This window comes from Megalops cyprinoides, chromosome 21, assembly GCF_013368585.1.
Source record: "Megalops cyprinoides isolate fMegCyp1 chromosome 21, fMegCyp1.pri, whole genome shotgun sequence".
In the NCBI taxonomy this organism is placed as follows: Eukaryota; Metazoa; Chordata; class Actinopteri; order Elopiformes; family Megalopidae; genus Megalops; species Megalops cyprinoides.
In genome coordinates this window covers 7532804-7548265 of record NC_050603.1, presented here as the reverse complement: position 1 = coordinate 7548265, position 15462 = coordinate 7532804, and the positions used below count along the sequence as shown (strand labels likewise).

At 46.0% G+C, this 15462-nt stretch overlaps 1 protein-coding gene across 1 annotated transcript; it reads left to right on the top strand.

Moving 5' to 3' along the window:
• The first annotated feature begins 2535 nt into the window (after positions 1 to 2535).
• On the top strand, positions 2536 to 13578 carry LOC118796627 (dual specificity protein kinase CLK2-like). The gene is made up of 13 exons (XM_036555623.1): positions 2536 to 2847; positions 5171 to 5358; positions 5879 to 6146; positions 7317 to 7407; positions 8814 to 8880; positions 9140 to 9256; positions 10118 to 10284; positions 10855 to 10949; positions 11152 to 11281; positions 11819 to 11901; positions 12209 to 12288; positions 12592 to 12682; positions 13377 to 13578. The coding sequence occupies exons 2-13, from the start codon at positions 5171 to 5173 to the stop codon at positions 13563 to 13565; spliced, it is 1566 nt and encodes a 521-aa protein (XP_036411516.1). The 5' UTR covers positions 2536 to 2847; the 3' UTR covers positions 13566 to 13578.
• The last annotated feature ends 1884 nt before the right edge of the window (positions 13579 to 15462 follow it).

Here is a 15462-nt window from a genome sequence, read left to right as displayed (position 1 = left end):
GAATAAGTGTCTTATATTCAATGCTCACATGCTGATGTTCCCCTTAAACCGATTTCGAGAACATATTTGATTCTGGCCAATCGTCACAAATTTCAATGGCAGCACTGATGAAAACGGCCTCGTGCAAAAGGACTCCAGGGCTTCACTAATGAAAGTTAGTGAAGTTAGCTTCAGTATCGGAATTCTTTATGGCGCTTACTGCTCATCAGCTCTGATTCTGTGCGTGAGTTTCGTACCATTTGCATTTCCCCTATAAGAGAAAATAAGCTTCCTCCCAGGACCAGACCAGGAGGGATAATGGATCTTTTAAAGGGACTGTTACGCACCACTGAGCTTGCATGTCTCCAGGTTTCCCGAAATACTCCGTTCACACCACTAATGAGGAAAACTACAATGCTGATGAAAGGTAATCAATCCAGCTTTATTTTCTTTAGCGCGTTTTCCACAATGGAATAGTCGCAAAATAAGTCGGTTTTGGTTCACTTTACATTTATATAAACACGAGATATCCTCAGTAGCCTGTGTACCTCGTGATTAAGGAGTGGTAACGTCTCCCAACATAAATTTCCAGGTGCTTACCACATCCCCGAGTTTGCCCCTTGAGACCGTAATCTGAACCCCACGAGGTACAAAAAGCTTTTCTATTGCAGTACACCTCCTCGTTAGGTGAAGGGGCTTGGAGGTGCCGTCCTGCAACTCTAGCCTGTTTATGGGAGGGAGTCGCTGTGCCATCTCGCACTGTAGTACCTTGTGGTGAGTAGTGGTAACATTTCGAATTGCATTTATTAACATTTGCATTGTTTGCGTGACTATAGTTTTAGTGCAAAGCAAGCCATTATTACGCAATAAAAGCGAATGAAGCTTCAGATCATCGAGATACAAGTGGCCCGTAAGGGCTGATCTAGGACCAGATTCAGTAATCAAAATTCTAACCTCAGCCATGCTCAGCTAAACAGCAATACTTGCCCTAGATCTGCACATACCGGTAACAGGTCTCTTCCACCTTTTCCTGGAGATCACAAATGTGAAGGTAAAACATGACTCAAACTAACGAGATTGCTGTTCATTAACTAGATTTTACTCTCAACTGGACAACCTGTGCCGTGCACAAATATATCAAAAAATAAATGATAAAATATGTGTCTGGGAAGTGGTGCGTGCAGATTTAAGCACCAAGCAGTCTTTTTTTTTTGTTGTTCCCATGGTCCGATGGCGAGTCTTATATTATTTAGCCTGCGTCGAGGAGCGCTCCCAGCGAGCAGCGCTAATCACATGAACCTACCACGGGGGCATAAGTCATGAAGCCATACGAAGTTATTCATATTCAGAGACCTTACAGCCAACCAAACAGTGAAGCTGATATCTCTGTAGCCGCTTAAGGGACAGGGAGTGATATTTTACATTCTTTGTCGCTAGCTCGTTGGTAGTGAGTTAACTGCCCGTCCACATATCTGATGGTATTAACAGCTGGCTTGCTCAGTATCGTTTGACATGCTTATATTTGATATGCTTTGACAAAATTGCAATTGTTTTATTGAAACTCAAACCTAGAATATGTCAGATGCGCTCATAATCACAGTAGAAAATATGTAATCACGAAGATCAATATGTAAAAGATATATAAAAATATTTGAATAATTCACCTGCTCCGTAAGGTGTGAGTAGGTAGTGGATTATGTGTGCCATGTTTTTATTGATGGGTAGTACTCGATGCAATTCAAGTGCATGTTTTGTTGGTAATGAAAAGCGGGGGGGGGGGGGGGGGGGGGCAGACCTGCTTGGCTGATGAAAGCGCGTACAAGTCTGCTTTCTGGCATCTTTGGGTACCAACAGAATAATGAGCACAAACAGTGGGAATGCTCTTCTGTCTCCTTATTTGATAGAGGGGGGGCATAGGAGTCAGCAGGAATGGGTCTACTCCGTTGCGCTTTGTTGAACAAGAATTTAATACATTTAAACCTGTTACTTGAAAGCAAAGGATCACAGGGCACTGCTGTTGTAATGGATAATGTGTACAAATTTAACATTAAGCTTTGACAGATAAACATCTGCTAAGCAAATATGTAACTAAATATATAAAATCAGATGGAAGTCATAATGCAAAACTTGGTTCTCGAGAATATTGCAACATTACAAGAACATTATTAATTATTAGACATTGGGAGCTGAGCTGGTCTGGTCAGATGGTGGAAGTTCGTGTTTATCTTCAGAAAGGTTTAACTACACAGCCAGCCCTCAATTACTATCATATTCCTTTCTTGTCTTCAGAAGATGGCTTTTTGGGCCATCAGCGGCCGCCTACCCCCCACTGTGAAATGTACTGTTCTCATATGGTATTTGAACAAAATTAAACATGGTACTTTTAAAATATCCATAATCGTATTATTCAAACATGAAAAAAACATGTAAATTCTCAACAAACCGTAAAGGCCAGAATGTTGAGTCCGATTTAGCCAGACTTTAAGAAACACTGACAGGGTCATGCCAGAGTTGGTCCAATTTCACACGGAGTGACAGAGATAGATATTTACCTGAAGAAAAAAAAGGACTGGAGAAAATCAGTACCACGTACCTCTGGTGGCAGTGGGAACTCTCTTGAAATGTGTGATGTAGAGAATTGGTTTTATAAAATACCATGAAGTGGTACTAGTAACTTGTAGGTCGAACACGAGCATGAGTGGTGGGCTGTTTACAGGACGTCTCGGGAGCGCGCATTTATCGAAGAGAAGGGAGGGAAAACGGCAAAGATTTGACCTCAGAAAGAAGCGAGGAAGAAAACCACGACGGGAGTGAGACGCCAACACGGATTTCCTTTGGGATAAACGGACGGGCCTCGCTGCTAAAACGGTAAGACAAACAAAATTCCTCTCCACGAAAACCCCGACATATTTGGTCAAATACGGCGGCAGGGTAAAGACGCTAGCTATCGCTTTACCTACGCGAGGGGTAGCAAGATGGCGGATTTGGAGTTGCGCTCGCTTAGCCAGCTGGCTAGCTTAATGCGCAGTGGTAGTATGGAGCTTGTCAAAAATGGTAACGTTAGGATTTCATAAATGGAATATGAACTGCAGGTAGAGGTCTATATATACTTTCAAGCCGAAAGGCTCCATATACAGACCTGTGACTAATATGTAGTTATACATATATATACATTTTTTTAACCCTCGATCTTTTGGTGTTTTTGCTAGCTAACCTACACCGGGGTGTGTGGTAAGAGTAGCCACTGTTAGCTATTTGACGCAAGTTTCTCTTAATAGCTAGATAGCCATGCAGTAGCGAGAAGCTAACTTCGTTGGATAGATGGTAAGCATACAAGACATAAACGTTGAACTAAGTAGGTCATTGAACCCCAATATATCCAACGATACTGTTGTAAGCAAACACTTTTAACAGCTGGTTTTCTGTTTACGTTATGACTATGAGCAGCACATCATCCAGACACGTCTCGAAGATCGGAAGTTACAGCTTGTTAGCTAGCTAGTCCTATTTTATTGCCTACCTAGACCTAACATTAGCTGGCTACCCAGTTAGCTAGTCATTAGCATAATCAAAAAATACTGAGAAAATATTTGCAGTTTGCCATCTAGCTTTGTAGTTGTAGAGATTTAGTTGTAGGAATTTGGTTAGTGCAGCAATGAGAAAATAGACTGGAAGCCATAGAAAAAAGAATAAACTACGTTTGCCTACACGCAAGCGAGACACACGGAGCTAGTCTGATTTATGGTATTGAAAATAAGTAATAATGTAAATTAATAATGTAAACAGAGGTGCACATGGTGGGAAAGCGGCATTATGTTAAGTTTACATGGTTTTTGTGTGCGTTGGGCCTGCTGCAAAGGAGAGACTGTAGCAAAATCCTGTAAAATGGGTGGCCCCCTAAAGGAATAGAGTTTGTTAAATGAGTCTGCTTCAGCATTGCATTGAAACCCCCATCCCATTTGGTTTCAGGGTGATGACCTTACATGATGTGAACCACATTGAAACCTCCCCCCTGTTGCCTCATTGCTTTCATGGGCTTGCAGTTTGTTATTCAAAAGACATGCATATTCTTATCAAAATGTCACAATGTAACTAACACTGAGACGACACCACTTAAAACTAATGTTAAGAGCTCCCATTGCTGTAGTGATCTATACATCAGGAATGAACATTTTCCATTGCTGGTGTATTGAAGATAAGATTTCTAGATTATGTTCATGTTGTGATAGGCATTACAGTAAAAACAGCCAGCTCAAACTGTAAATACATTTAGTTCAGTTGTTGTTCTGGTTTATGAAAGATATAACAGCAGAGCTTTCATCAAGTTTGACAAAGGAATGGCTGTTTAAAATGCATTGGTGCAAGGGTTATCTTTTTAGAACTTACTGGTGGTTCAGCTAAATGAAACAAATGTACAAAACCTGGTAGTGAATTCAGAATGGGTAGTAATGTATTGAGATGAGTGTGACCTAAGTTTTAAGGGCAGAAATGGGTCAGAAATTTGAAACTCTTTCCTTTACCATAGCTGACATTGATTGCCCTAATCGTTTTATTGAACAGGACTGACTTTGGCATGTTTCCAGTCATAAGTTGGCTCATATGTTTGTTATGTGGAGACATGAATGTAGGCATCATTTCTAGTTCATGCTGTAACTAATTTTTTAGATGTGATAAATTGAAGCTGTCATCTCTTAACCATTTTCATACATGCCCAGGCTTCCTTCAAGGTATTGTAATTTTTTTGTTTGATAAACACATTTCAAGAGTGGGACCTCCTTGTATTTTAAGAGATGTTGCTGATATTATTTTAGGGGTGGGTTGTCACAGCTCTTTCAACAAGTGGAACCGGGCTGCTAAAGCATTGTACAGCTATTCTTATCACATCGCTGAGAACATGAACATTGTTTCTGCTGGTTTGTTCTGGTTTGTGTCACATTTTTTTCAGAACCAATAGCAGTGTTCCGGAAATGGCAGGCATGGTGTTTCTGTTTTTGCCAAAATTTTCTTTTCACAAAAGCAGAACATGTCGAACATCGTTGCAGTCGGTGCTCATTCCAAAAGCTTTTGGATCTGATGATTTGTGTTCCTAGTAGCAGAGAAAAGGGGACAAGGTAACCTCCCCTTAGGAACAGGGCTAAAACGGAATGTCGTAGGTTGGGTTTTCAGTGCGTTTCGTCTTTCTCATCTCCAGATGCCTCACTCAAGGCGGTACCCGTCTTCGGAGCGGGCCAGTCGAGGCAGCTACCAGGACCGGCACCGGGGGCGCAGGCGCCGCCACCGACGGTCCCCTTCCCTCTCCTCCAGCATGGAGAGGGAGCGGGAGCGGGAGAGGAGGGGAGGAGCACACCGGCAGGACTGCAGCTACCTGCGCTCCAGGAGGTGAGCGGGCACCTCTGATCCGCTTGTGCTGCTGTGTCCGTATGTGTGAATAAAGTGCGTGCGTGTGTGTGTGTGTGTGTGTGTGTGTGTGTGTGTGTGTGCGCGTGCGTGCGTGAGAAAACGTTGTCTTTTTTACTCAGGTCTGTTCAGGTGTAGTGTTCGCTGCAGGATACATTCAAATTGCGGAAGACTGAAATGTAAAGTAGTCTGGCTTCCATTCGTTGTTGAAGTTTCTGAATAACGGCGGCCGTTGCTTTCATGCATAGATGTATAGTGTAGCGAAGGGCGAGAGCAGTCACCCCACCCGGCCTCGAACCCGGGTCTGCGGGGTACCAAACCTGCAGCTTGACCGCAACGCCAAAGAGAAAGAGCCTGACTTGTTGGTATGGCAGTCAGAACGCATAGTCAGCCATAGTGACAACACTCTGTCACATAGATATACAATAAAGGCCTGCAGTGTTTGACGGATTCATGAACTTCCAACTTAAATTGCTGCCGCCCTCCCCCTCCACGCCGCCAGCTACGACAACCGCTCTGCAGACAGCAGGCCGTACGACCGGCGGTACTGCGAGGGCTACCGCCGCCTGGACTACAGCCGCGAGCGCGAGAGGGAGCACGGGCCGGCCGAGGGCTACTACCTGCACGGCGACTTCGCCGCCCGCCCCTACGACTACCGGCGCGGGAGAGAGCGGGAGCGCGAGCGGGACGACACGTACGAGCGGAAGGACAGCAGGCGTAAGCACAAACGAAGGAGGCGTAGAACCAGGTCCTATAGCCCGTCCTCTTCGGTGAGTGCTGCCCGACCCAAGCCTCTCTCCTACTGCCCCCCTCACCTCTCTCTCGATTCTTTACTCCTCGTCTGCCTCGCTGTCTCTTTCGTCACCTCAAAACTCTGCCCTCTCTCTTCTTCCTTTTTCTCTCTCTCGCTCTCTCTCTCCCTCCCCCTCTCTTCCTAACACTCTCTTGTCCACAGCCCCTGGACTTGGTAAGTAGTAAAATATTTTTTTGTTTTGTTTTGTTCTGCTGTATGGTAATATACGTTTCTGCTATAAAGAAGAGGGTGTGTCTGAGGTAGTAGGCGGTTTTGTGTTTTCTTGCATCCTCGTTGAGAATGACATACACAGGGCTTTTACATGCCACACAGACGCATTCAGATTGATCAGTAGTTCCTCTGTAATATTTGCCTAAATTGGTTGTCTTCCAAGAGGGACTGTAATGCCAGATGTGCATGTGGATGTGTGTGTGCATTTCAGTCTGTCTGTTTGCCTGAAATTATGAACCTCTGTGTCTCTTGAGAGTTACAGTTAAAGTTACAGTCCAGCCACACTTGCACTTCTCTGACCTTTTTAGAGTCATTAAGTGACTCCTTTGGTCTCCCTGCGTCTGCAGTGAAAAGTGAGGGAGAATTTGGGTGGGGGGTACAGAGGGCACCACTATTTGCTATTTCTTCTTTTCTGCCTTTGAAATTAATTTTTGCGTGACGCCATTTTTCTTTGAGGTTTTTTTTTTTTCTCCTGAAAAAATATTTACATCATACATAGCTACATGTATTTAAGAGATTTATTTTGAAACATATTCCCTTGTTGGCCATTTTTTTAACTACATATGGATGTATTTATATAGATACAGCTTTTTCATTCGATAGGAAGGCTAGATACAGCAGTTAAGGGAGGGAAATAAACAGGACATAGAGAAAAATGTGATCTTTGACTTGTTCCCTTGCACTATATCCCTATCGTTATATATTCCTCACGTGTCATATGACTCGCCCAATGACCGCCCAATCTACCTACAACAACAACAACAACAACAACAACAACGCCAACAACTACACCTCCTCCTCCTCCTCCTCTTCCTCCTCCTCTTCCTCCACCTGCGACCGCTGCGCCGTCGCCGTGGCTATGGCTGCCCCCTCTCCCCCCCCGTCGTGTCGTCCTCGAACCCTGGCCGGCCCACAGAGGAGCAACAGCCGGACGCGGGCGTTGAGTGTGAGGGACGACGAGGAAGGGCACCTGATCTATCGGAGTGGGGACGTCCTGCAAGAAAGATGTACTCACTGCCACTACTTATCGTAACCCTTCTCCATATCAGTACATCCATAGAGCATTCAGACAATAAGGATTGCCTGACTGTGATGCCATGGTAGAATGCCGTCCTTTTTTAGCTGCCTCTTTGGGCTTAACACTTGGGTGGATTATGGATTGCTCAGTGTTTTGGTGAAGATGCTTTTTAAGATATTATAGATTTTGTTTGTGAGGAGCAAGCAGTTTATTTCTCAAAGATCTTTATATATACATATGCATATTTTTCTCCAGATTACTTTTGATTTGTTCTTCTTTATATCTAAGTATCTACTTCTGAAAGCAGATTCAGTGTGGCACAGGACATTCTGGAGGATAGTTTTCAAACCAGTTTCAGAATTTCACTCATTTCCCCTGCCCTGTTTCCTTAATTCAACCCCAACCAGTGACCCTCTAAACCCCAAAAGTCAGTTTAAATTAATGTACCTTCTAGAAAACAACTAGAAAAGTTTTCTGGGACATGATTTTTCCTCCCAAAATCTGTCGTGTGTGTGTTTTTGCTTTCATAAATTTCACATAAATTTCAACTTCATTACTACGTTTCAAGATCTCTAGAACATTATAGACAGGCTATTGTGAATGACATTTGTCTCTTACTCCTTTCTGAAGTCAGCCTTTATAAAAACTCCTTCTAGAAGATTCTTTTTTAAGAGCATGATTACAGAACAACCTCAGCAGACCACTATTGACCCCTTTCCTTCTGTCTATCATTGTCATCTAGTAGGTCGGTTGTCCTTCCTTCAGGCTGGCCTGCGTGGCATGACTTGTAATGTATCTGTGATCAGGTTAATTTCAGTCTGAAAAAGCAACCCCTCCTCCTCCTCTCCCTTCATCTCTCTCTCCTCACTCTTGTGACCTCTTTCCCATTTTACAGTACCTGCCAAGATAGATACTCTTGTTCATTTTTGACAGCTTCAGTTGTATCATGTAGTGAAGATTACATAAACTCACTCATGGACTTATTATTATTATTATTAAACTATATTTACTCTGCACTAATAATAAGCACCCCACCTGTCCCTTTCCCCAAAATGGAGGAAGAGCTTCATATCTGCTGCATACACGTGAATGTGTGTAGCTCCTTTTTAGCATGAAATTCTGTCATTGTCGGGGGGGCGATTTGAAATTATAGCCCTCTTAACAATATCCGTTTATGTGTACAGTTAATGTGTATGAATCCCTACAGTGGTTACATATGTATCTAAAGTGCATTGTTTTACGTTAGTTATTCCTAATTGACTGTCAGAAAGGGTCGCTCGCTCCCTTTTGCTCGCCGTCATTTACCGTGTTTCTCCTGAAGCCAAAATGTCTGATCCTTTTACCCCCTCTCTCTCTCTCCCTCCCCCTCTCTTTCTCTCTCTCTCTCCTGCCCAGATGAGATTGTCAACACTTTGGGAGAGGGCACCTTCGGGAGGGTAGTCCAGTGTGTGGACCATCGCAGGTACCTAACAGCAGATCCATTCAGCAGAACCTAGCAATGAATGTTATCTAGGTTTTGGTATTCAGGAAAAGTTTCAAGGCTTCCTGTGTCTGTATGTGGAATAACCGTAATGATAATGCTCAGTAGCTGAGGGGTGTGCAAGTCCTCAGATGCAGGACTGTTTTCATTACCACAGCACAGTATTGCGTAGCGGTGCTGGTTAACGATTGGATGTTGCCGCTGGGAGTGTGTTGTGATTGGTGCGTGTTGTCTGTGCCAGGGGCGGAGCTCGTGTGGCTCTGAAGATCATTAAGAATGTGGAGAAGTACAAGGAGGCGGCGCGGCTGGAGATTAATGTGCTGGAGAGGATCAATGAGAAGGACCCCGACAACAAGCAGTGAGTTCAGAGGCACGGGAGACCAGCTACACCTCCCATTAGTACCTTTGCCAAACGTTGCTTAATGTTTGCCTGTTTAGCTCTCCTTTGGCTTTAGAATAACTACTTGACGAGTAAACCAGGCTACCCAGTAGCCGTGCCTCCCTGTGGGCCTGATTATACTGCTGTGTTGTGCATGACACCAGTTTTCTGTTTAAATTAAAATAAAACCCTGTGAATTCTAATAGCAGTTGCAACAGAAGGTAGGTTAGAAACAAACACAGTTTTCCAGATAAGGCCTGGGAGGAATGTGCTGGCAAATGCATCGGCAGCTATCAGTGGCTTGAAAAACAGTGGCAGTGACCCTACAATCAGTGCCAAGTCAGTGGCTGGTCAGTGTATCAGAGCCAAGATGACAGCTACCAGACGCATCGGTGTTAGCCTGCTTCTGTGTGAAGGTGTTTGATGCAGCCCTCTTTAAAATTTGTAACATGGCTTCGCTGCACTGCAGTGCATTAGTTGTCCCGTTCCGTTTCATTTTCTAAATGAAGCACATTAAAACTTGAATAACCTTAACTGGGTTAGTTGCAGTTAGACCAGACAGGGCTGCAGTATTGGCTGGGTGGCCTTAAATTTACATTTGCATATATTCATTTGGCAGACGCTTTTATCCAAAGCGACTTACAAGTGAGGCGGAGTTGAACACAAGCGCAAGCCATACGCAGAGTCACAGTATTAGAAGTGCTGCATGACCAAGTTTCAGTAGCCGGCCAGACAAGTTACAGGCTAGCAAGGTACAAGCTGGCCTGTCATGTAGGATTGCTTGCGTGCCTTTTCACTGTGCCGGTAGCATTGTAACAGCCCTGGCCCTGCCTCCCCCAGCCTCTGTGTGCAGATGTACGACTGGTTCGACTACCACGGCCACATGTGCATCTCCTTCGAGCTGCTGGCGCTCAGCACCTTCGACTTCCTCAAGGAGAACAACTACCTGCCCTACTCCATCGGCCAGGTCCGCCACATGGCCTACCAGATCTGCCAGGCGGTCAAGTGTAAGTGCACTGACCCGTGCACGTATATACAGAACCGGTCAAAAGATTTGACACAACTTTTTCTTTATTTTTACTGTTGTCTACGATTCAGAATAATAGTAAAGTTGTCAAAACTATGACATAACACAAATGGAATTATGCAATGACTGAAGAAGTGTTAAACAAATCAAAACTGTTTTTATATTTTAGATTCTTCAAAGTAGCTAGACAGTATTTTTTTTTTTTTTTTTTGGAAATAAATTCACACATAGGCATCAACTTCACAATTTATATTTGCCAGAGAAACAAATTTCAAGTATTTAAGCATAAATCTTTCGATCAGAAAGTCTTTGAATGCATGTTTCCCATTATCTTAGTCAGGCGTGTCCAAACTTTTGACTGGGAGTGTACATCTTATCTGCAGTCACTCATCTTGACAGAGAGATTCGCTCACATTCCTGCTTACAGAAGAAGGGCTGACCACTAGGGGGCAGTACTGATCTCACCGCTGACACTGAAGATGCTGCATGTGTGTGCTTTCACGCACGTGTGTCCATGTTGTGAATCTCTTTATGACCCTTTGCCTTGCAGTTCTCCATGACAACATGTTGACGCACACCGATCTGAAGCCAGAGAATATCTTGTTCGTGAACTCGGACTTCACGATGACTTACAACGTGGAGAAGGTGAGTGAGAGAGGAGCAGGGACTGCTTTGGGTGCCACACAGCCTCACAGTGTGTTGGCATGTAAGGGAGAGGATGTCTTTGATATACGTGATCAGTTTACAGGTTCATTTATTTCACCGCAGTCGTTACCAAATTGAGAATGATGGCGGTTATACAGAGTTAGCTCACCTCCCTCCCGCCCTCCCTCTGCCGCCCCTCCAGAAACGGGACGAGCGCACGGTGAAGAGCACGGCGGTACGGGTGGTGGATTTCGGCAGCGCCACCTTTGACCACGAGCACCACAGCACCATCGTGTCCACGCGGCACTACCGCGCCCCGGAGGTCATACTGGGTGAGTGTGACCGAGGGACCGCGACAGCGCTTGGTGTAAAGGCTTATGAAGGCTTGTGAAAGGCAGTCTGTCAGTGTGTAAAGGCTTATGAAGGCTTGTGAAAGGCACACAGTCAGTGTGTAAAGGCTTATGAAGGCTTGTGAAAGGCAGTCTGTCAGTGTGTAAAGGCTTATGAAGGCTTGTGAAAGGCAGCCAGTCAGTGTGTAAAGGCTTATGAAGGCTTGTGAAAGGCACACAGTCAGTGTGTAAAGGCTTATGAAGGCTTGTGAAAGGCAGCCAGTCAGTGTGTAAAGGCTTATGAAGGCTTGTGAAAGGCAGCCAGTCAGTGTGTAAAGGCTTATGAAGGCTTGTGAAAGGCAGCCAGTCAGTGTGTAAAGGCTTATGAAGGCTTGTGAAAGGCACACAGTCAGTGTGTAAAGGCTTATGAAGGCTTGTGAAAGGCAGCCAGTCAGCGGCAGTTGCCATGTTACTGTGACGTTGTTGTGCGGTATCCGTGCGGCGGTCTCTCAGTGGGCTGTTCTTGTTTCGCCTCCACAGAGCTGGGCTGGAGCCAGCCGTGTGACGTGTGGAGCATCGGCTGCATCCTGTTTGAGTATTACCTGGGCTTCACCTTGTTTCAGGTACCTCTTCCGTCATTTACATTTACATTTGCATTTATTCATTTGGCAGACACTTTTATCCAAACTGACCTACAAGTCATCATGCAAGTCACACTGCACATTGTCCTCATACTCAGAAACGGTGCTGGACAAATCATAAACTCATCTCAATATGTATGGGATTTCTGTCAATTTGTGTGTAAAAAGTGGATGAGAAAAGTGGGTGATTTTAATTGGTGTCAGTATCAGTGAGCTGCCGTATCCAATCCCCTATTTAGTTTTGTTTGTTCCCCTCTCTGCCCCTCCCCTTTGCCCCCCCCCCTCTCAGACTCACGATAATAGGGAGCACCTGGCCATGATGGAGAGAATACTGGGACCCGTGCCCTCCAGGATGATCCGCAAAACCAGGTCAGACTCCGCCTCCACGCTGCACATCTGCCCTGCGTTCTTCACTGTGTGTGTATACTCTGCTGTCTCCACTTTGACAGCAGCTACCCTGTCGTGTGTGTGTGTGTGTGTGTGTGTGTATCTGTGTGTTTCCTCTTTGACAGCCACTACCCTGTCAAACGTGTGTGTGTGTGTACACACACACTCACCTATGTTTACCTTATGCAGCATGAAATTCCAGTTCCCCTGTCCCAGTCACATGCAGAGTGTGGGTCTGTGTGCAGCTCTGTCTGAGCACTGAGTGCCTCATTCATGCCTTTGCAGGAAGCAGAAGTATTTCTACCGCGGCCGGCTGGACTGGGACGAGAGCTCCTCCGCCGGGAGATACGTGAGGGAGAACTGCAAGCCGCTGCGGGTGAGAGAGGGGTGGGAGCAGGGCGGGAGCGGGGTGGGAGCGGGGCGGGAGCGGGGCGGGGGTGCGGGGAGATGCGTAATTATAGACCGCCGCTCTACTTAAAGGGGAAGTCCACCCAAAAATCAAACAACGAATGTGATTTGTAAGCAGCTGTGATGTCCATTACATTATAGTACATTCATTTAGCAGATGCATTTATCCAGAGCGACTTCCAGCACAGAAGAACATAAGTCTACCCATTCAAGCTGAATGAGCAACAGTGTCAGACCAGGCTGTTTCGCTGATGGTCACTCAGATTCTCCGATGTACTTGGGTTCTGGGGCATAGGTTTGAAATTATCTGGGGGAGACCATGACGGCAGAGTTATGAAGATAAAAACAATAGATTCATTTTTGTGGGAGAGTCGTCCTTAATGGACCTAAGGTGTCTCTCTCCCTGCAAGACTGACCTTTTGTCTTTGTCTCCTCTCCTCCTTGCTGACCCCTTCCCTCCGTCTTTTCTCTGTGCCCCTCCTTTCCTATTTTCCCTTATGAAAATCCTCCATCATTATGTCAATGTTTGAAATCCCTCCCTCCCCATCCTCCCCCTCTCTCTCTCCTCTCCCCCTCTTGCTCCTCTCCCTCCCTCCCTCCTTCCCCATCCTCTGCTCTCTCCCCCTCTCTCTTCCCCCTCTTCGTCCTCTTCCTCCCCTCAGAGGTACCTCCTGTCAGAGGCTGAGGAGCACCACCAGCTGTTCGACCTGATCGAGAGCATGCTGGAGTACGAGCCCTCCAAGCGCATCACCATGGCGGCGGCTCTCCGGCACCCCTTCTTCGAGGCCAGCAGCGGGGGCGACCCCGGGGGAAGCAAGAGCTGGGAGGCCAACCGCGACATCAGCCGGTGACCCCCCCGCCCCCCGCCCCCCGTCCAGAGCCTACCCGGAGGGCGCGGCAGCGGGAGTTTGGACAAGGAGTGACGCGCGTCAACGATGACTGACTGACAGAAGGGGGCGTACATGGGGACGGCGAGGGCTGTGGACAGACCAGGCCGAGAAGTTTTCCAAGACAAGGCCGTTTTAGCTGATGGTCACTCAGCTTCTCTGACCCTCTACCTCCTTCACCTCAACGCCATCAACCTCACCTTCCCCCTTCCGCCAGTCCACTCGGATGCACCCAGGCACACACACGCAGACACACAGACAGTTAGGGTTGGTGTGGGCAGTTGAGACAGAAGGTCAAGCTTTCCTCTCAGAGGGATTTGAGGAATGGTGGACAGTGGTGGTGGCAGTGTTTGGCGGGAACTGCAGCCACCTCAGTCCCAAATCCATCAGCTTCCACAGTGTTTAAGGGAGGGGGAGGGAGGGACCCACCAGAAGATCAGCACTGTTACAAGAGGGCGTCCATGACGGTGACTCAGAAGCTCTGGCGGACAGCAGGCCTCTGGCTGATCTCTCTTCGGAAGAGGCAGGACTCATAACCTGTCAGGAAGTAGTAATTTTTTTCCATTGAACTGTCATCACGTTCCACTCTGATTGACATAGACATTCCATGGTGGTTGTTTGAGCCAATCGGAGTGGAATGCGTTGAGTATCTGTTGGCTTTTACCCAACACCTGCTACATGGAATTATTCTTCACTGAGCTGGAACCTTCCAGCAGCTGTACACTCCTCATGCTGGCTGTTCATTGGTCCTCCATGTTCTGATTTGAGGGCTCTGTGAGATTTGGGGAGGGGCTTGCAGTGACTCGTCCAGCAAACGCTCTCTGCTCGTAGGATGGCAGTGGCACAGGGACAGTGTTCGGCTTAAAGGATGCTCTTACAGCTGGTTGGGCTGGAATTGCTGACTGTCATAAAATGCCCTAAGTCTACGAATAACAAAGCATCACGTCGATGGAATTTCCCCATTGACACGAAACAGTACGCACAGTGTAACATACGGCGAATACCCGCTCAGTGCTACAGAAGTACAAAACACACACGTTTACAGTATTTATTTTGAGAAGCTGCAGGTGGACATCTCTTTGACTTTTTTTTGTATGAACCGAACTGTATAAAGTGTATATAAATGTTTGAGTAAATAAAGGTGAGCTCCTTCTAGCTCAGCACTGAGTGACGTCGGTGGCAGGTGAAAACAGACAGGTGAGTGCCGAAACATGCGTCCGCTAGGTTTCATAGGTCTCGGGCGCCGTAGCAAGGAATCACATGATAGGAAATGGAGTGAACCAGTACATTGTCATCTACCTCAAACTGGATTTGACTGCTGTAAAACATCTGAAATGGGCTGTGTATGGAAATTTTACATTACATTTATTCATTTGGCAGACACTTTTATTCAAAGCAACTTACAAGTGAGGCAGAGTACAACACGCAAAAGCCATACATAGAGTCACAGTATTAGAAGTGCTGCATGACCAAGCTTCAACAGTTGGCCAGACAAGGTACAAGCTAGCTGGTAGAGAGACAAGTGCATTAACCATGACTATTTTATTCATAAAGGAATAGAGTTTAGGACATAAATTGATTTGGGTGGTAGTGATTACGGTGATCAGGTGAGTGCAGGAAAGTTGTGTGTTCAGATGTTTCTTAAATATGGTGAGGGATTCAGCAGAACGGATGAAGTACGGAAGGTGGCCTGACCTATCATCTATAAAACGGGGCAGACTAGTGCTCTGACTTAGCACTACGAGCAGTCTGGCTCTTCTCAGCTTCAGCCTTCACCCTGTGAGTGCAATCTGTCTGTCCTTGCTTATCAAGTACATCAGAGTGCTGTGGGTATCGCCAGTGGCCAGTTTCCTGTAGGGCA

Bases quoted from the DNA above. Each gene is read 5' to 3' on its own strand.
- LOC118796627 (XM_036555623.1), top strand. From the start codon at position 5,171: ATGCCTCACTCAAGGCGGTACCCGTCTTCGGAGCGGGCCAGTCGAGGC. The intron at 5,359-5,878 runs GTGAGCGGGCAC...CCACGCCGCCAG, and splicing joins AGCTACCTGCGCTCCAGGAG to CTACGACAACCGCTCTGCAG. The intron at 12,289-12,591 runs GTCAGACTCCGC...ATGCCTTTGCAG, and splicing joins AGGATGATCCGCAAAACCAG to GAAGCAGAAGTATTTCTACC.